The sequence below is a fragment of the Eretmochelys imbricata genome, chromosome 15, assembly GCF_965152235.1.
Source record: "Eretmochelys imbricata isolate rEreImb1 chromosome 15, rEreImb1.hap1, whole genome shotgun sequence".
NCBI lineage: Eukaryota > Metazoa > Chordata > Testudines > Cheloniidae > Eretmochelys > Eretmochelys imbricata.
In genome coordinates, this window is record NC_135586.1 from 17709166 (window position 1) to 17731366 (window position 22201).

The window sequence follows — 22201 nt, forward strand, 5'->3', positions numbered from 1 at the left end:
GGGGCACGAAAAAAAAGCGGGGACGGCCAAAAAGTTTTTGCTTGGGGTGGCAAAAATCTTAGAGCCAGCCCTGTACACAATGGAGAAAAATAAACTTGGTTTAGGTTTCAGAGTTACGTTTATAAGCGGTATAAATGGCAGAATGAATAAATAAATTCCTTTATCAAGGAAAATCATCTTAAGTATAGTCTGTGTATCAGGGAAATTATCTGTGCTCTGCTCTGGTACTCCCATCCCCCTTGGTGCAAGAGCCTTCTCATTTGCAGCTAGAACAGCCTTCCTGTGTCTTGACTCATCAATTATACACTCGTTACAAATCTCCTTTCTTCTGGAAAACAGTTTACATGGCAGATGCTATGCACAATATTTTAACTACTATGCTTGCATTCTGTTGGCCCCCTAACACGAGGTTTAACTAACGCTTTTTACCCTGTACTTCCCCCATAGAAAGAGGTTTTGCAATGATGTCCAGGAGTGATATTTACAGATTTAAGGGCTCTCACTGGGGAGAACTGTATAGGAAATAAGAGCTTGATGGAAATTATTTGTTTTCCTATTTGTACATCCTCTGGAGATTGATGATTGAAAGATTCAGTTCTAATTAACACCAGTGGGAATCAGGAGTAATCCCAATTGAAAGCATAAAGTTATTCTGTTTTAGTGACTGAAAGCAGAATCTTTGCCACTGATTACAGAAATGCCATGTCAGGGTGCAGCAATGACACAAACAAGTAAAATGTCAAGTCATTAAAAAAAAAAAAAGATTGCTCCATAACACAAGAACCCTACAAATAAACAATTCAGTCCTTTCTGCCCTGTAGAACTATGCTGCTTTACAGAGGGCAGATAATATGTACTGTAGATCATTGAAACCAGCTGTCATAGTTGTTTCAACTCTGAGGTAACAAATTCAACCACTGTATGATCTGTGGGGGCGAGTAAGACTTGAACGCTGTGAACAGGAAGCTTCTGCTTGTTACATCATAAAAAGTCCTCATCTTTAATTCTTTCTCTCTGCAGGTGCCCCTGGTTAACAAGAGCCATCTCCCCAGCCATCCCTGTGTACAATGGGCTCGTGTTCTTGTTCGTACTTGCAAACTTCAGCATGGCAACTTTCATGGACCCTGGAGTTTTTCCACGAGGTAATGGGGGATAGGGGTAAAAAAAAAGCCAAGGCAAATAGTAGGGTTTCCGAAGCAGCCCATTTGCTATTGGTTTCGTTTCCCCTCCCTTTTTTATCTTCAGCTGGCTGTAAATGCATGGATGAAGCTAAATTGTGGATATGCTCTGTCGGTTTCTGAAATGGAAAGGTTTTTTTCCTCCTTGTACTTGCTTGAATTGGTAATCTGGGGCCTGGCATTGGATAACGTAGCTCTCATTGAGAAGATAGCCTGACTGATGTGATTGCGATTAGTATCCCCTGTGTCATGCTGGCACATTGGATTTAAGTCATTGCCTTCACAATAGGCAGCTGAGCATGGTGCAGTGGAGGGCTGAGCTTCTGAAAGCGGCTGCATTAAAACAGCGATTCACTCCAGCAGGCTTAGAACAAACACAGTAGCACTGAACACTAAAAAAGATAATGATTAAGGCTAGAGTTAGAGTGGAGATTTTTAAATATATGTTGTAAAAATAAATGGCTGTTTAATTTAGTGCTGGGGCATAGCTGATTGAACAGGATAAAAACTGTTTGTCTATCGTTATGGGAACGATGACGTGACTATTTCTTTTAAACCATCAAAATGAGAGAATTACTGTCTCACTTTGTCCCTGTTCCACTAGTCATTCACACATAGCTTGCAACAGAGCCTGCTTTGGGGGAGGTCGCAAAACAAATGGATCCCTGCCCCTTGCAAAGTGCATTTTCTCTCTGGCATTCAGTATCTTCTCTTCACTGTTCCCTTGAATGAGCCGTAACTGCTCATGCAAGTGATGCTATTTCTTTCCAGACAGGAGCCAGTGATAAACATATTCTATTTATATAGCTTCTTTCAGATGAGGATCTCAGAGCCCTTTACAAACACTGATTAAGGTAAATATAATTACCGAGTTTAAGGGTTAACTCACAGTGAGGTTAATAATTTGCCCCCCAGGTCATATGGGGCCAAATTTTCAACCATATTTAGGTTCCTTAAGATGCAGATAGGCAACTGCTATTTCCAAAAGCACTTGGGGTCTAACTCCCACTTAAATCAGTTAGAGTTAGATGCCTAAGCTCTTTTGAAAACCCACAGGAGTGGGATCCATGAAGGGACTTAGACGTTGCAATGCTTAGCGTTATGGCACCTAACTTTCAGGCATCTAGAAAATCTAGGAGCAACACTGCCATTCAGGCAGCCTGAGTTAGGTGCCTAGGCACCTAGATAATGAATGAGGGGACATAGGTGCCTTAGACTGCAATCCACAAATTCAGTGGGCGGGGTGGGGAGCCGCCTAAAGTAGCTAATGGGAGATGTTGACCAGAGGGGTGATTGCTCAGCCCTGCCTCTAAGAATGCCCACTGGATCACGTCCCTGCGTGTGATTTAGGTGGCCGAATGCCTATCTCTTTGAGTCTGTGAATCACTCTGGAGCTTAGGTGGGAGATAACGTGTCCAGACGCCTATCACGAGGCATGTGCGTGCAGGCTTAGGTGGGAGATAGTTGCCCGGACGTCTAGAGTGAGACGGCCGTGCATATGCCCAGAGGCAAAAACATAGGTGCCTAAAAGGTTAGGTGGCAGCTGAGTGTGAGTTTTGTGGATTGTAGTGATACCTAAAAAACAGGACCTGGGTGCCTAAAAACAAGAGTTAGTTGCCTACATCCCTTTGTGGATCCCACCCTAGGTACCTATCTTCATCTTCAGGTGCGTGCATATCTTTGAAAATTTGACCCATGGTGACTCACCAGGAATAAAATCCAAGACTCCTAACTCCCACTACTTGTGGTTCATCTCAGAAGAGAAGACCAGGGTTGAGCCAGCTATGCAGATTGGTCAGTTTTCACAATGGAGAGAGGTAAACAGAAGGGTTCCCCAAGGATCTGTACTGGGGCCTGTGCTGTCAACATATTCATTAATGATCTCGAAAATGTGAAGTAGCAAAGTTTGCAGATGGTACAAAATTATTCAAGATACCAGCCAGTTTGGACTTAACTAAGACTTACAGCAGGATCTAAAAAAAGTGAGTGATTCGGCAACAAAAGGGCAGATGAAATTCAGTGGTGATAAGTACAAACTGATGGACGTTGGAAAAAATAATCCCAACTACACATATATAATGATGGGTTCTAAATTAGTGGTTACCACTCAAGAGCGAGACCTAGGAATCACTGTATATAGTTCTCTGAAAACTTCCGCTCACAGCAGAAATCAAAAAGACTGAGGGTAGGTCTACACTACCCGCCAGATCGGCAGGTAGCGATTGATATATCGGGGGTCGATTTATCGCGTCTAGTCTAGACGCTATAAGTTGATCCTCAAGCGCTCTCCCGTCGACTCCGGAACTCCAGTGCCGCGAGAGGTGCAAGCGGAGTTGACGGGGGAGTGGCGGCAGTCAACTCACCGCCATGAAGACACCGTGGTAAGTCGATCTAGATACGTTGACTTCAGCTACGCTATTGTCGTAGCTGAAGTTGCGTACCTGACATCGACTCCCCCTCCCCCACTCCTAGTGTAGACCAGGGCTAACAGAATGTTAGGAACTATTGGAAAAGGGATAAAAAATAAGACATAAAATATCATAATACCACTATATAAATCCATGGTCCACCCACACCTTGAATGCAACTGTAAAAGGTTCAGAGAAGGGCAACAAAAATGATGAAGAGTACGGAACACCTTCCATATGAGGAGAGACTAAGAAGATTAGGGCTGTTCATCTTAGAAAAGAAACGGCTAAGGGGAGATACCACAGAAGTCTATACAATCATGAATGGTGTAGAAAAGTTTAATACAGAAGAGTTATTTATCTTTTCCCACAATACAGATACCAGGGATCACCCAATGAAATTAATAGGCAGCAGGTTTAATACAAACAAGAGGAAGTACTTTTTCCACACAGTGCACAATTAATCTGTGGAACTCATTGCCATGGGATATTGCAATGGCCAACAGCATAACTGGGGTCAAAAAAGAACAAGATAAGTTCATGGAAGATAGGTCCACCTATGGCTATTAGCCAAGATGGTCAGGGATGCAATCCCATGATCAGGGATTATGTTTTTAGATGTGGGATTTTCAAAAGTACTCAGCACTCACTGACGTCAGTGGGAGCAGAGATAGTCCAGTGTTGAGTAATTCTGAACATCCTACCCTAGGAGTCCAGTCCTACTCCCATTTTAAATGCATGGCAAGGCTCCTATTGACTTTACTGGTCCAAGATTGGATTCCAAATTACTAAGGCTATGTTTTAGTCATGGGTATTTTTAGTAAAAATCATGCACAGGTCATGGGCAGTAAACAAAAATTCACGGCCCGTGACCTGTCCATGACTTGTACTATATACCCCGGACTAAAACTTGGGCTGGGAGCTGCAGGTGCTGGGGGGGTGTGGTCCAGGGGTGCTGGGGGGGGTGGCCCAGGACCCCTCTGGTGTAGGGGGAGGGTTGGTGGGGCTGGCAGCCTCCCTACCCAGCTCCGACTGGCATGTCCCTAAAGCTCCTAGGGGGAGGGGTGGCCAGGGGGGCTCTGTGTGTTGCTCCCGCTACAAGTGCCGACTTAGCAGCTCCCATTGGCTGGGAACCATTGCCCCGCTCTGCCTACTGGGCATTCCAGCCAGGGAGGTCGGGGCGTGGGGACTTGCCCCGTTCCATCCGCTCCTGCTGGGGAACAGGGTGGTGACCCGCTCCTTGGCTGGAATGCTGGGCAGGCGGAACAGGGCAAGCCCCCGCACCCTGACCTGGTCCCTAGTGCCCCAAATTTCCTGGTGCCCTTCGCAGCTGCATATTTTCATATGGGTAACACAGGACAGGGGGAGCCGAACAATGTTATAAGGGAACATTGTAGGACTTTAAACAAGTATGTTCTCTAATAGGTCATCGACCTAATAATGAAATAACGTTAACCAGGACGACATTAAGTGAGGAGTTACTGTAATGACATTGGAGTAAACCAAGAGTAGCTCTGTGGAGATGGATACCATTATATCTGTATACGTGAGAAGAGCATCAGGCCTTGTATCTCAGTGGTGGGAGGAATTAAAGCCCAGCTTTGAACACTCAGAAACTTAGTTTGAAATCTGGACCCGATCTTGGGGTATTCATCAGTGGCCAAATACAGACACCAACCTAAGTTCCCTGTAAGCTGCAGCCCACCAAGGGCCGCACAGGCAGGGAGAGGTGCCCCTCCCCAGGACCAGCCCAGCCCGGCCCCACTGGAGCTGCCATAGTCAGGGAGAGGCACCTCTCACCTGGCCCCGAGCTATTGCAATGAGAGAGGGCTGGGGCGAGTACTCTCTCCCTGCCGCAGCACTGGGGCAGCCTGCACCCGATCCCCTCATCCACAGCCCTACCCTAGAGCCTGCGCCCCCAGCCACAGCCTTCACCCCCCCCACACACCCCAACCCTCTGCTCCAGCTCTGAGCCCCCTCCCACACGCTGAACCCCTCGACCCCACCCTCATCACACATCACCTCCATATTGGTGCACATAACAAAATTCATTCCGCACATGGACGTAAAAAATTAGAGGGAACACTGACACCAGCTGGGAGCCTGGGACCCAGACAGGGCCATCCCTAGCTATTCTGGGGCCCTATGCAGCCCCCCTGCGGGGGGGAGCACACCTCTGTGGGGGAGGGGAAGCGGGGGGGGGCAGGCCTCAGGCCTCTGTGGGGTGGGGGGGTGGGCTGCCTTGGGGGGTAGAGGGGTCTCACCCCCCAGCACTCACCAGCGGCGTGGCTGGGGCCGGGTCACTGCACTTCCCCCCGCCAGTGAGTGCAGGCCTGACCCTGCTGCAGAGCTCAGGGGAGTGGGGGCGGGGAAGAGGCAGGGCTGGGGCGGGGAAGGGGCGAGGAGGGGCCTGAGCAGCGGCGGGGCCCTGGGGAAAAGTTGGAGCAGCAGGCAGCTGTGCAGGGCACCAGGAAATTTAGTGCCCCAAATTTCCTGGCGCCCTTTGCGGCTGCGTACTTTGCATATGGGTAAGGACAGCCCTGGACCCAGACCTAAGGCATTAGTTTGGGCCCATTTGCTGACTATTCAATTCCAAATGTAAACCATTATTCAGAAACATGCAGTTTTTCTTTGTGGACAGTGATAAATACTCTTGACAGTTCTGTGTGTGTGTAAAGTGCCAGCTTTCATCATGAGTTTTTCTGAAGGGCAGCTGTGTGTATATATACTGTATGCAGATTCTTATTTGGATAGGTTAGCATCTTTATAAGCGTTTCCCAGGAGCCATTAAGCTAGGGGCTTGTTTTATTTCACACTGGAGCTTTTATAACAGGGATGAGCAAACTACGGCCCGCAGGCCACATCCGGCCTGCTAGCCGTTTTAATCTGGCCCTCCAACTCCCGCTGGGGATCGGGGTCTGGGTCTTGCCCCGCTCCAGCTGGGGAGCAGGGTCAGGGGCTGCTCCATGAGGTTCCTGGAAGAAGCAGCATGTCCCTTCTCTGGCTCCTACACGTAGGGGCTGCCAGGGGGCTCTGCTCCACATGCTGTCCCTACCCCAAGCACCGCCCCCGCAGCTCCCATTGGCCGGGAATCACGGCCAATGGGAGCTGCAGGGGCGGTGCCTGCGGATGGGGCAGCGTGCAGCAGCAGAGCCGCCTGGCTGTGCCTCTGTGTAGGAGCTGGAGGGGGGGGGACATGCTGCTGCTTCCTGGAGCCGCTTGAGGTAAGTGCCACCAGAGCCTGCACCCCTGAGCCACACCCCACCCCTGTGTCCCAACCCCCTGCCCCAGCCCTGATCCCCCTCCTGCCCTCCAAACCCCTTGGTCTCAGCCTAGAGCACCTTCCTACACCACAAACCCCTCATCCCCAGCCCCAGCCCAGAGCCCACACCCCCAGCTGGAGCCCTCACTGCCCCACACACACCCCTCACCCCAGCCCGGACCCCCCCTCCCGCACCCTCAACTCCTCATTTATGGCCCCACCCTAGAGCCCACACCCCCAGCCAGCGCCCTTGCCCTCTCCTGCACCCCAACCCCGATTTTGTGAACATTCATGGCCCGCCATACAATTTCCATATGCAGATGTGGCCCTCGGGACAAAAAGTTTGCCACCCTCCTCCTCTCCCTCCCCTAGAGTATGTATATAGCTTCTGAATGAAATGTTTTATTGATCTGAATAGTATGTCAGGCTACGCTGGAGAAGCAGATTTCTGGGTCAGTACTGATGAATCAGATAATTAATTTCTCAGGGATATCTTGTATGGATTTTTTTTTTCAATCTAATTCAGTCTTCCCTTGACATTCTTTATTGCAATTCCTGTTGCCTGACCAAGTGGTGGTCAGAGTTGATTCAATCTACTAATGTATGCAGCAAACATCTCACAACAAGATGCTTGGGAAGCATGGTAGATTTCCACCCCGCTTTGAAACCATTTGAGCACTAGTTATATCCTTCTAGGAGCAAATGCTGTCTAAAACAAGAATCAAATAAGATCAGTGGGCTGGCTAGCAAGGCAATAAATGCACTGGGATTATTCTCTTTGCTACTAAAATGAGGTCCAGAGTATTCAATCCTTCTGCAATCAGGACACCCCTTTCTGACAATACATCACTTCTAGCACTCTTTATTTCTCCGAAAAGCACCAGCACACATGTAGTGTCCATGTATCCGACTCCTGATAGTGTTAAATCTTCCACCTTTAAACTGTAATCTGTATTATTTTTATTTATTTATTTATATTTTTGCATCGAGCAGCAGATGAAGATGAGGATAAAGATGATGACTTCCGAGCTCCACTCTACAAGAACGTGGAGATTAAAGGAATCCAAGTACGGATGAAATGGTGTGCCACGTGCCATTTCTATCGCCCGCCCCGCTGCTCCCATTGCAGCGTCTGTGACAACTGCGTTGAGGTAAATCTCCTTGATTAGCTGATCTTTTGGGTTGGATTTAGGTTGTGGACCTGTGAACAGGTAGATGACCCAGCTGAGTGAAGACTCCCTGACTTTCCCTCCTAAAAAAAATTAGCGGTAAAGGGCCAAATTCTCAGCTGGTGTAAATTGTGGCCGCTCCACCGATGTTGACAGATTGCCTAAGAATCCTGCCCTCAATCTGATTGAAGTCACAAGTGAAACAGAGTTTGGTGTCATCCTTGTCACTAATGACTCTTTCTCCACCCCAAACGCAGTGCATGATTTGGTATTCCTAGCCGTCTCTGCTCAGGAGTAGCCTAGGGCTTATGAAACTGGAAGCATTACAAGGGAAGGTTATGGGGCATTGGCAGAATTTAGGAGGAGACGGGGGGAAAGTCTGCTTGCAAAATTCCTGATCCCTCTGCTTTGTCCCCTATTAAATATGTAAATATGAATAGCAGTAGGAATATGATTTTTTGAATTGTAAAACATAACACTCAGTGGCATGTGAATTTTAGGAAGAATAGAATAAGAATTCCTGAGTCTAAAATTAAAATACTACATACCCATTTATAAACTGCAGTTAGTCCTATGGCCATGACCTCATGCATGCTTCTAATTCCTCTACATTATGCGGCTTGGACACACATTGATAAATTTGAGGTCATAGTGGAGCACATAGTATATTTAAACAATAACCCCAAAGTAATGGAGTATGTTATTGGGCCATAAACATCTCCCAAACTCATAAATACAGTGGACTGTAACCATGGTGTTTTATTGCCACGGGAAATTTTTATTGCTGAGCTACAAATTCCACTTCTTAATGATCATTTCTACTGTAAGGTGTATTTTTTCATTAGACTGATTTAAATCTTTAATACATTTTAAAATGTATTCAATTGTATGATTAAAATAATGGGAATCCCTAATTGGCAATAGGCTAAAACTCACCAAGTGAATTTCAAAGTCAGCCAGAATATAATGTATACCATATTGGGCCAAAGCCTCTTTGCCTTAATCATATGAATAATCACAGTGGAGCTAGTCATGTGACAGAGGCAATCTGCGGTTAGTTTATGTCATTTGCTTTATCCCTAAGAGCAGATTCCTAAATTATAGCCTGCTGGAAGCTATGCTCTGCCTAATACCCATTAATAGATAGGACAACATTCCAGTTCCCTGTCATGGGGAGAGTCAGCAAGGTGCGAGAGCTGAGGGGATATGGGGAGAAATACATTGCTGGGAGAAGCAGGGCTCCCAGAAAGGACAGGGGCAGCCATGACAGCCATTTTGTTGGGCTGATGTAGGCTGTTGGATGGAGCTGGCTTTTTCACTAGAAAACTGGACCAAAAATTCAGAGTTTTGAGTTAAAACATCAACATTGTCACTAATTCTAACGTCAAAATATTGTTTAGGTGAAGCTAAATTTTGAATTGAAATTTGAAATCCTTCCCCCCTACCCCTCAGTGTCTGTGTGAAAACCCCATTTTCAATAAAGGAAGTGTTGCCAGCACAAGATTTCCTGAAACTAGCTGGTGTAAACGCTGGCAATTCCATGCACCCCTAATGTCACCAGTGGCATCGAGGCACAATATTCCAGGGAAGTCAGAGAGGAAAGTGGGAGGGAATCCCGGAGTAACTTCTCGTTAAAAATAAAATGGCTTGGACCTCAGAGCAAGTCAGAATGCAAGACTCCAGTGCAGTGAGTTCCAGTTCTGAAGAGTGTTACTTATGCCTAGATCGGCTGAGCATTACTTGCTGTTCTGATTGGCTAACAGGGAATCTCTTGCTGCATAATTAAAATGTGATTGCTTACTGAGGGATGCAAGCAAGGGCATTAATTCATTAATCAATAAATTTCAGTCTCAGGCTAAGTTGCTTAATGAGTCTTGTGACACTTATTCCCTAGTATACCTGTACATTCTAGTAGTGCCTGGACACAGTTATAGTGAAAAAGTCTATTGGCATTTCTGTTAGGATACTCCTTTAGGAAGAGGTTGTACTTTGTATCTTTTATTTCACCTTTGGGCTGCAACTCATGATAAAAGCTCTTAGCCTAGAGACAGATTTTTTGAGCACATCTGATTTCAAACAATCAGACTGATTCTGATTCGGAGATGTGCAAAGCAATGTACAGCTTCCAAGCTTTCAGAGACAGGTGCTCTTTTCTATCACATCCCTTAAAAAAACAAAACCAAGTGAAATATAACACTTGGTGTGACCAACTGGACCTGAAAACGAATTTGTGGTAGAATAAAATTTTAGGACAAATTTTCATGGAAGTGCCCAAAGCTGAGGTTTCAATATAGCTTTATTTCCAAATATTTTGAGCTGCACATGTCTCTCGCACAACATATTTATAGTTAATTTACAAGTTACTTTTTAAAAAAACCACTTTGCCATTAGTGGGAGGTATCTATCTAAATATAACATTGTTACAAAGAAAAGGATAAGTCACTATTGACAAGAATAAAGGATGTACTGTACTGGGTGTGAAGAGAACAGAATAGAATAAATTTGCTCACTCCAGGCTTGAGTATGCTCAGATTTATGCTGGTGTACACCAGGAATAAGCCCAGTGAAGTCAGCAGAGTTACAGCCATATAAAACTGGTGTTAAAGGAGCTTTAAAGGGTCTATGACCTCATTATAAGTATCTCCTTAATCCAGCCTTCTGGCACATGGGAACTCTTGATCAGGAAAAACTGGGTGTTTCAAGTGCTTATTTTTTTAACTTCATCCAGAATTTTCCCCCCACTTATTAGCCAGATATTGCTTCCTGCCTGAGCTTTGCCAAAAAAAAAAAAAAACTTTTTCAAGAGGCCAAAACCTCAAAATAAAAAACCTCTGGATCCTTATTGAACCTTTACATATATAAAATGTGGGGGAGGGAGGGGGGTGGAAATCTACAGTTGGCAGGGAAGTTACAGGTACAAGACACTACGATTTATGATAATCTTACTCTGATAACTATACAATGCTACAGGAGCCAGAGAAGAAGAGAAACTGTCTTCGCCCCACAATGTGGTGTACACCTCTGTTTCATTTTTAAACCTATTGGTGTGTCTTCATCCACAGTCATAAGAGTCCCTCAGTCCCAGGAGAATCTTATAAAGAGGGTATAGCATGTTGTTTTGTTACCTGGGCAGCCAGGCAATGTCAGGATGGAGCCAATCTGCAAAGCTCCAAACCTAATCTGATTTTACCTGAAGTTCGGGGTTTTTTTGGATAGATGTAGCACAATGGTTCACATTTATTTCTAAGGCAATGTTTTTCTTTCACTGCTTGGATATTATTCCGTGTCTCTCCATCTCTTTACAAGGACTTTGACCATCACTGCCCATGGGTCAATAATTGCATAGGACGGAGGAACTACCGATATTTTTTCCTCTTCTTGCTGTCCTTAAGCACACACATGGTTGGAGTGTTCAGCTTTGGGCTGATCTATATTTTAAACCATATGGAAAAGCTGGGGGCAGCTCATACCACCATTACGTATCCTTCCTTTTAATCTTTAAGAAGTCGAGGTGCCGTAAGGAAACTGTTTGTATAAGATTTGCCTTTCAGGAAATGATGGGATTGGCTCCCTTTCTCTGATACCCATGTTCTTTTATTGTAAAACCCAACCCAATTTCTCCCCAACATTTGCCTGACCTACGGAAGCCTTGATTGCCTCAGAAGTTGCTGCTTAGCTTCTGTGTATATCTGTCATCCAGCTGCCATAACAGAAAGCAACATCCTGCTTCATTAAAATCCTCCCTTTAATTTCAGTTGGATATGGTTCTCCTACTTGTCTTGTCTAAGACTGTTGCGTAATATTACTGTGTTTAAAACAATTGCTTTGCCCCAGAGATTGTAGCATTTGAGTGGTAGCTGTATATCCCTCTACATGTTTTGTAAAGTGCTTCAGGATCCTTCAGGATTAAAGATTTCTATATGGTTGTCTTGGCTTATAGAAAAACATTTACTCTTTTTTTATTTATCTGAATGAGATAAAGAGATGGAAGAAGCAGAGTTAGAAGGAGAGGGGATACCAGGTAAGGATCTACTAGCCTGTGTGGTGAGGATTTACCATAAAGCACTATATCAGTTATAACATTATCATTAATTAAGGGGATTGAAGAAGAACAAAAGGAATCTTCACAATTCTATATGAACTGGGGACCATAGCTGGAGTCTGATCCTCAGAAGTGCTGATCCCCAGTAACTCTCATTGACTCAAAGTGTATAAGAGCCTTTACAGAATAGTTACAACTAAAATCAGTGAATCAACATTCTGTTTGTTTTTCAGCTTCTTTTAATGCTTCAAGGACCCATTTAAGGGGGTGAAATAATCAAATCTGGTCTTCCCACTGCATTTAGTCAGTGGGAGCTACAGATCTTCAGAACCACTCAAGATCCAGGGCTCCTTCCTGATACTCCAAAGGTGGTTTTTCTACAGCATTCGGTGGATCTTCTGCCATGGTCACTTCAAGGGGGGCTGATTGACCTGGCTGTTGTGGAAGATATGCATGACATGCTGCAGCCTGGCATTCTAGCTCTGCAGGGATCCAGACATTCTTGTCAAATGACTATTTACACCTCTTGACTCAGCAGCTTGCACTACACATTGTACCAAGGTTCCCAGAAGAATATACTGTAGCGTTTGAGTCAGTTCACAGCATCCTGTGCAATATAGAGAGTTTTAGTCTCATGCTAGAAAATAGTTTATGATACTAAAAATGCCAACCAATAGCTTCTCAACATACTAGGAGGCTGGGCTGTAAAATTTAGCATTGCCAAAAAAAAAAGAGACCATTAAATTATTGGTTTCAGAGTAGCAGCCATGTTAGTCTGTATTTGCAAAAAAGAAAAGGGGTACTTGTGGCACCTTAGAGACTAACCAATTTATTTGAGCATAAGATGAAGTGAGCTGTAGCTCATGAAAGCTTATGCTCAGATAAATTTGTTAGTCTCTAAGGTGCCACAAGTACTCCTTTTCTTTTTTCATTAAATTATTGTTTAGCTTCTATCTCTCAAAATGCTTGGTGAAGGGACTGCTTTTTCAATGAAGAGGAAGCAGAACATCTGCATTTACCTGAATCTACATCACATGGGCCAGATTAGTACCTATCGTAAACACAAGTAACTCCATTGAAATGCTTGTAGTTACACCATCTTACACCACATATAAATTTGGCCAAAGCCACTGGCAGTGATAATCATTGCTGGTCTCCCTGCACATTTTTGTTGAGGATCCTGCATCTTCATAGATCATGGGTTTTCACAGTGCTATATGTGCTATAAATTCCAGTGTGCATTTTAAAATGAGAGGACAGCTTGGAGAGATGCAGGAGAGAGATCACTACTCTGCTACCTTGACATTCTGGGACATGGTCAGTCCCAGATGATTGTATTCCTCTGGCTTGTAAAGGAATGGACCAGCTGACTAGCTCCTTGAAGCTACTAGATACTGTAGAAAGAATGAAGTAAAGTAAAGTAGGAAGGGAGGCATGGGGACCGTATGGCTTCCAAATACTCAATATTGTGTTGGACTCTGAGGAGTAGATAACTTTAGGACTCATGTTAAACAAGAAACTAACAGCACTGATAGACTGAAGTAATTTCTAGTGCTTAATTCCAAGACATACTTCAATGTGTAATTTTAAAAAACCCTAAAGAAAGATGGGGATTACTTACTAGATTTTTAGTTCAGGGAATTCTCTCTCCCCTTCCATTCTCCCCTCCCCCCCCCCATCTCCCTTTTCCCTGTCATTGGACACAGTTTCCTTAACTCTGGGATGTAGCATGGCTGTCATGTGTGTGGCTGGATTGTTCTTTATCCCAGTCATTGGTCTCACAGGTTTCCATATTGTTCTAGTGGCACGAGGGCGTACAACCAATGAGCAGGTAAGAAAACAATTCTACCTCCATGTTCCTGTTAGAGATGTGGGAGTTGAGAAGGATCCCTTTCTTAGGGGAGGATAAAGAGAAGATATAGTATTTACAGATGGGCAAATCAGGTTGGGCAAAGCAGCAGCTGACCAAACCTTAACACTAACACTCAAACTGATGCTTTACCGAGGGTCTAAAAAGGTTGGGTAACTTTTATTCTCAAATTTCTGTTTGACTAAATTTTGGGCAAGCTCCCAGGCACAGTGGAACAGCACAGGCCTATGTACCACTTAAGTCCTACGTAAGTCCTCAAAACACGGTTTAAGTGGTACATGGAGTCTTGCCAACCTCAAAAGTTCCGAACTCATGAGTTAGACTCAAAAGAATCATCACATTTTTTTTTTAAAAAAAGATTAAATCATGCTTTGTTCTGTCTTCTGATTTTGTTGATTCTGTCAGCTGCCCCTGCCGGCCCACAATGTGTGTAACAATGAGCAGCTTTGAGCTAGCTCATTGCCACATACACACTGATCTGAGCTCATTCTGCTGCTCCAAAACCTGTGCCGGCCAACATCTTGTGACAAAATACCCAGTGGAACTTGAATTTCCACAAAATTATTCAAATATATAGAATGTGCTGCCTGATGATGCAGGGAATCTATCAGCATCTTCCCAAAATGCCAGTTAATTAATATGGTGTCTCCCCAGCCACACACTGGCACCCCTAACCGTTAGCTTTTTGCCCCACTAACATTTGCTCCAACCCTCTGGGCCCACATCATTTATGTGCCTCCACATCTGCCCTTTGTCCCCCAACACATCTCATCTCCTCCGGCAGCTATGGAGATTCTTCACTCACACCCTTTCAGGGTGGAGACAAGGGGGCAGCTGCAGTAGGGTCCTCTATTTTAAATAGATGCTAATCCTGCCCTCCTCACTGTAGTGTCTTACCTTCTTCCAAGAATGTATTAAGTGATGTGACTAACGTCAGTCACATGTGGTTCGTCCTCTCTCTCTCATCCTCTTCCCACATGGAGAATTGCATGTGCAGTGGAGTGTTTTGTTTTGGTAGGATTTTGTTTGGGGGGGGGGGATTCTCTTTATACATACGTACTGCTCTGTGTGCATCAGGGAAGGCAGATCGATAGAGTGCACCTTTCACTTGGAGCAGAAGGTTTGTAATGGTCCTTAGCTCCTGGGCAAATTTGTGCCACAGTCTCAGATCAGCCCTGGAGAAAGCTTTGTCTCCTGCACAGATGAGGCTTACCTATGTGATAGAAAGTGCCATTGCGCCTGAGGAGCGGAGTGGTTGACCATAATTCTCATCCCAGAACTTTAGACAATTGTTTTAGATATCCTGGGCCCTGGCCATTGAGCACCTGCAAGGTAAGGATCAAGATCTTGAACTTGATCCTATTCTATGGTAAGCCAATGCAGAGAGCAGAGGACAGGTTTGATGTGCTTGCTGCAGCCCGTGTTACTGAGAAGATGTGCTGCACCATTCTGTACTAGTTGGAGTTTCCTAAGGGCTGATGGCTTAATGTCCAGGTACATTGCATCGCTGTTGTCCAGACAAAATGCTGAATTGACAAAGGTGTAAATAACTGAGACCAAGTCACTGGCTAAGAGACTCCATCACATCCTGTGGGCAGTTAGGCATGTTAGGAAGCATTACTTGCAAAGCTGCTATATGAGAGCTTAGCATCAGCAAGGAATCTAAACCAGTTGTGGGTGTTTTCTTTCAACCGAAGGAGACTTCATAGTGTCAGTAAACTCTTAAAAATGCTTTCCTTTGCCCACCAGCATCACCTCTGCCTTGTTGGGGTTAAGCTCCAACCAGCTGTTCTTCATCCATGAGCTGATTTTGTCCAAGCTCTGGGCCCTTTTGGTGGTAGTGGTGTGGTCACCTGTGGTGACGAATAGGTAGAGCTGTGTGTCAGCTTCATGCTGCTGGGAATTGAATCCATGTTGTCAGACCAACTCACCCGAGCTTCATGTAGAGGTTGAATAGGACTAGAGAGAGACTTGATCCTTATGAGACTCCACATCTGACAGGTCTAGTGGCTGAGGTGCAATAACCCATCACCACTCTTCTGGGTGACACTGCTTGGCTTTTTCTGCTTTCTCCTCCCTTCTTGTGAAAATGGTATGGCTGTTTTTTTCACACACCCTCACACCCCTTACCTGAAAACTCATATTACTTCTGAGGGGAGGGGGAAATGCTTTGCTTAATGCCTGTTGGGATTGGCTGTCCTTCCCCAGGGGGCTGGGAAATGGCAGTCACTCAGAGGGGGCTTTCTCCATGGCAGCCTGAAAATTGCATGAGGCCCAGAGCTTTGTGCCTCACGGCAAGCCTGTCTGCATCAGAGGCTCAAATCGTGTTACAAGACTTGGTGGCACTGTGCATAGGCCTCATGCTAGCCCTCTGCATCCAGGTGAAATAGTCCTTCTGGATTTCATCCGGGCTAGAAAGAAGAAATACTAGAAAACTCTGGTCTCCTTGTATTTCCAACTAGTCTGAAACTGAAAAGTGTCAGAAATTGTTGTAGTTAAGACTCACAGCAGTTCCAGGAAAAATGATGTTCAAATAAGCTTTGGATAACGCATCCAAACTTGATCTGCTTACCTGAGCTGCCAAATCTCTTGAGGTTCACCTATCTGTAATGGAGTTCCTATCTCTCTGTGCTATTTGCCCAAGACTAAATGTACCTTTCATTGAATATCTCATCTTCTCTATCATGTGGACTATGCAGCCCTGATTGGAGGATGGGCTCCATGATCCATCTGGTCTTTTCCAGAGGAAGCTCATTCTAGTAATTAAAGCACAGGCCCAGGAGTGAAGTAATGTGGATTCTGTTCCTAGCTTTGGCACTGACTCACTGTATTAAAGTATTCATTTTTCTCCGGCAGCCTCAGTATTTAATCGCTTTCCTCACTATCTGAAATAATGAACAAGCAAAATTTGCTCAGCTGCATTTGTCCCCCTTTTCTCCTGTTTTTTTAATAGCCAGATAGTGCAGGTTTCTGGTGTTTTGCTAGAAATTCTTGGTTAGTGTGTCCATGCCAGGTGTCACTATCTCTGACTATTCTTATTAAAGAGGGTATGATTTCGGGGTGTATAACAGTTGAGTTTACATTTTTCGTGAGCTTTTGGAATGACTCAGGAACTCATTTATGGGATCCAAATAACACAAGATGTCATCTTATCACTGTATTTTTAGTTCCTGAATAGAATCAACAATACCCTTCAGTTCCACAGCACCTTCCACCTGAGGATCTCAAAGTGCTTTATACATAATTCATGTAATTGACAGTGTAGTCTGTGAGCTAAGGAACTATTATCCTCATATTATAAATGAAAAAATGGGCACAGATACATGAGGTGCCTTTCTCAAGGTCAGGCATTAGGTCAATGACTAAGCCAGGAATACAGGCCAGAGCTGCTGACTCCCAGTACTGTGCTTTAGCCATCAAGCCATTCTTCCAATCTTCAGAAGAAAAGATCTCCTATATTGGCCTTGTAAATAGGTTCCTGTTGCATTAAAAAGGCCAGCAACAAAATAGGAACACCAAGACAGTGATTGCCATTTAATCTTTATACTTGGTGTTGTGCAAGTCATTATATTTACAGCAGTTATATGGTGCTCCCTGTACTTAGCACTAAGTAAGGACTATCCCATGACTAAGAAGTGTTACTTGCAAATGGCAACTCTAATTATTTTAATGGCAACCCTTGTAATGAAGGATCTGGCTTTACTGAGATTTACCCAAATATGACCATTTTTACCTTTTTGGCTTCCCACGCTGTGCAACGATGGTATGATTCCATACCCTCTAGAAGCAGAGCCCTGCAAATACGCAGATATCCACAGAGCATTTTTGCGGATTGCGGATCGGATGCAGATGTCAATTTTGTATCCATTCAGGGCTTTTATCTATATGGCTAGAATGACCCTTATCATGAAACTCTGTCCCAGGCACACGAAGGTTTAAGTGAATCCCAGTCTGGATTCACTTAAGTGAAAACCAGTCTAGAGGGGTTTAACAACTAGGAAAATAGCTAATTCCCAGGCAGATGTTATCATTCCATAACTGCCCATTATGGGCTTCCTGGCACCTTCCAGATAAGCATTAGGATTGGCCACTGCTGGAAATGGAATGCTGATCTATATGAACCATTTGGTCTCATCTAATATTAGGAACGTAGGAAGGGACATGTCTGGGATTTAGGAGCTACTAGAGTATGTCTTGCCAGGGCAGAGGAAAGGGAAGCAGGACAGATCAGGCAGCCAGGCTGAGGGCAGACAGGACTCTGGAACATGAAGGATACGGGGAGATGGAGCTGGTGCCTGTGGATTGCAGAGAGGGAGCCTAGAGTTCTCTGGACTTTTGGGCAGGGGCCTTTAGCCTACATGCAGATGGTAGCATAATGGGGAGGTGAGAGCTTAGGAAGTTGCGTTAAGGTTTCTTGTGTTGTTGGGGCTGACAGAGCGAGGGAGCAGCATTTACGAGAAAGAATAACCAGTTGGGGAAAGTGAAGCGTGGTGGATATGCAGAACAGCGAGGGCTGGAATACTCATTCTTGGGGTTCTAAGTGTTAATGGGTGCCTCTTCCACATTTAGAGCATTGAGCACTGAATATTTTTCCAGGTGACGGGTAAGTTCCGTGGGGGGGTGAATCCTTTCACTCGAGGATGCTGTGGTAACGTGGAACATGTGCTCTGCAGCCCTCTGGCTCCCAGGTAAGGAAGAATGTTATTCTTAAACTTGGGTCACAAGGTAAACAAAACAACGTTCTGAGCCACCCCAGAGTCTGGCCCCGTTCATCCCCGGTAGTAATATCTGCTGAGGAGAGGTACGGTATGGCAAGAAATTGGCAGAGCTGAGGGGAAGCTTGTACAATGCCTGCACTTTGCACAGCTCTTAGTCTTGCCATTCTCATTTAATATAATTCACAGTCTTCACTCCCAAACCAAGTATTATGGCTAGCAGGCCATGTCATATCGACAGCTTTTTCTATTTACTGAGCCATTTTATAATAAGACTAGTTTTTTTTTCAAAAAACTAATAATTGGGGTTGATAGCCTGTTCCCGCTCCCCGCTTTTCTCGAACATGGCTTCATTAAGTTGTTTATCCAGTGAAATTCAATAACTGGAAGGATCCATGTCAGCTGTAATCTTCCTAATGCAACATATTTTCTGCATGGTACACTGCCCTCCAAAGTACACATTAAAGATTCTAGTCACTGCTGGAAAGAAGTGAAGTATCTAAACCCAGCCTTTTGCCCCTTAGCTTTATAATTAATTCAAGGCAGCTGTTGCTTTCAATCTCACAGACACCTTTCATCATCATAAAACAGAGATGATTTCCCACCTGGTGCTACGGTTTGCGATTTTGGATTTTATTTATGGTTCCCTACTTTTCAGCAGATTTATTTGTGCCTGTGCCCTTTGAAACGATGGTCACGAACTTTAATGTTGCTATAGAACAGAAAAGATTGAACATAGATGTCCAAGGTGCTGAGCTGTCCAGCACACACACACACACACACACAGACATATTTTAATTGTAGTGGGAGTGGGCTGAATATACTTTTCAAGGTGCTGGGCTGTCCCAACCCACACGCACTATTATCTCTAGTATGAGGTTTTTCTTGATTAGACAGCAAGCAAAGCTTAGCAGGTTGTTCCTAGTGTTAAATAAATTTCCTGAACTGACCAAAATCATGAGCCCTTGAATTAGGCCCAGCGACTTTAAGAGAGCAGGAGGTTAAAACCTATATGCACCTAAACTGGACAGTCATTTTTCCTTTGTAGTCTCTTTGGTAGGATAGAGTATTGAGTAGTATCTTCACTTTTAAAATGCCATTGCTGTACTCAGAATTTTAGGAAATATTGTCCTAGTGTTTTATCAAGGCCCATTCAAACTGTCACATATCTTCTCCCTCATGAACTTGTGGGAATCACCAAGCAAACCATCATTGCTGAGGTGTCCTGTCCACTGTCCAAATTAGAAGAAGCTAGTGCAGATATTTTGATCTTATGTCACTGGGTGTCAAATGGTGGTGCTGTCTCCTTTAAGTTTATCAAATTGTTTTACCTCCATTTATTGGTCCCTAAGCAGTGAAAAATTCTATCACTTTTCAACCAGCTCCCAGGAATGCTCCTTTCACCATAAAATTGGGGGGTTTTGGGGAGAAGAGTGATGTGGAGAGATCCACCAGCTCAAAATCATTCCTGTGTTCCAATTTTATCATCCTTAGAAAGGGTCTACCTTTCCCACATCTCCTGATCATAACTAAACTCTTCTAGGTGCTGGTAAACCAAGCCCTCTCCCAAAACACAATTGGCATGGCACATTACTACTCACATCTCCTATAGAGCTGTCAAAGTCCTAGGGAAATGCTTTTACTTCGTTGTGTGGCTGTGTGCTACCCTCTTGCCCCTCCTCACCTGAACTGCATTGGAGACCAGTGTATCAAAACTGCAGGGGGGGTTTTATTGGTGGCATCTCCTGTTCAGCTCCTTATTCGCTTTAATTTTTGTACCTCCTGGGCAAGCATCCATTGAGATAAATGTCCTTCACTCGTGTAGATTTTGCCAGATCTCTTCAATTATACAGTGCAAATATGGGGGTTTTCTTGTCTGCATGCCGAGGGTTTTTTAACCATTACTATTGAATAATCAATCAGGTACATTGTTGAGCCAAAGAAAAAGCAGGCTGCAAGTGTGAAGCCTCCTTTCTTCAGACCAGATCTTTCCGAGCGACAGATCACAGTGAAGATAAGTGACAATGGGATCCAAGCCAATCTTCACCGAAGCAAGGTAAAGCCGCCTTCAATACCCTCTGTCTACGAGTACGACTTGAAAACCAGTACTAGGTTGAAAATAACTTTTGTTATTGGGAGGCTCTTTGAGATAATACACCTCTGGAGGAACATGACGGAAGTCAAGTCCTCTTCCCTGCATTCTGAAAGTAAATTAGGAATAATAGTGCCAAGAGCTATTGACTCTTTGAAGGTCCTCCTATAGTACTCCAATGGGAGAGCAAGAGAAGGGTGAGCGTTGGTTCTTTTTGACAGTTAGTTAAGAGTTGGCAAAGGTCTTTTCACTTCCTGGCCCTTGTTCTGTTTTTTTTTCTTTTCTTTTTTTTAATGAATCCACTACATTGTGCTGATGGCAGGAGTCCTGGCACCATTAGGTGACCTGGCTTACTTGAGGCAAGCAACAAGCCTCAAACTCCAGCAAGCACTGTGATCCAGTGCATAGGACATAGGACTGGTACCCAGGAGAACTGGATTCTATTCCTAGCTCTGGCAGTGTGACCTTTGCAGATCATTCTACATCTTGGTGTCTCACTCTCTGTTTGTTTGTATATAATGGGAATAATGATGCTTTTACCTTAGTAAAGTGCTGCAAGATTTATGGTGCTAAGTGTTATAGACATTAGAAATCATCTCTCAAGCTTTGTGTAGTGAACTCCTGGAATGGCCTCCTTGGTAATAAAGGAACACTAGTTGCTGAGGGTTTCTCTGCATGGGGAAATGCTGACGATGGTATGCTATGTGTTAACGTACATGAGGTTAAACATGATCTGTCACTCTGTGTAGATAAGGACTGTTTGGTTTAAAATCAGGTCAGTTGAGTGCGGTTAAACTCAGTTTTAGACATAACAGGCCTATGTACGTAGAGTGCTAGATTGTGTTTATCCCCATGTTCGTTAACACACAGTATACCGCTATGGCATATCCCAGTGTAGACAAGTCTTCAGAATCTATAATACTTTAGCACATGTTGTTGTCTAAACCACTTGAGGAAAATGATTGATTCCATGGTTATTTTCAGTCTAAAGTTAGCCTGGAAGGTCTGGAGGATAAAACCATGGACATCCAGCCACCTCTGCCTCCCAAAGGAGATCCAAGCAAGTACTCTGAACTAAAGGGGCAGCTGGGAACCAGTGAAGGTATAGTAGCCTGATCAATACTTTATTTTTGATGCTATGAAAATATTTTGGTGTCAATGGGCTTTCATCGTTCTTCTAGAACTTTCATGGAATACGGATTTTTTTGTGCTTTTGGGGAAGCTCTTAATTCTCTTAATTCTTAATTTGATAGAGGATTTGATATAAGTATAGAATTCAGTGCATACTGTAAGAAGAAAACACTGCACTTACTTCAGAATATATCACTTTGATACTGGGTAGGCAAGTATGTGTGTTTGCATTTCAGCTGGGATGAGATCCAGCAAAGGACCTGGCAGAGGTCATTTGGAATTCCAGAAAGAGGGTTGTTTGGCTTTACAGTAGAGATAAACCCCTAGACTCAGA

The 22201-nt window shown here is 44.3% G+C and overlaps 1 protein-coding gene across 1 annotated transcript in view; it reads left to right on the forward strand.

The window, feature by feature from the left end:
- ZDHHC8 (zDHHC palmitoyltransferase 8) overlaps positions 1-22201 on the forward strand; it is a 176148-nt gene that overhangs the window by 142566 nt on the left and 11381 nt on the right. Inside the window, exons 2-8 of the mRNA XM_077835139.1 lie at positions 1021-1142; positions 7842-7999; positions 11324-11496; positions 13788-13890; positions 18526-18617; positions 20568-20700; positions 21721-21838. Of these exons, the coding sequence (XP_077691265.1) occupies positions 1021-1142; positions 7842-7999; positions 11324-11496; positions 13788-13890; positions 18526-18617; positions 20568-20700; positions 21721-21838 (899 nt within the window). The remainder of the gene's footprint in view (positions 1-1020; positions 1143-7841; positions 8000-11323; positions 11497-13787; positions 13891-18525; positions 18618-20567; positions 20701-21720; positions 21839-22201) is intronic.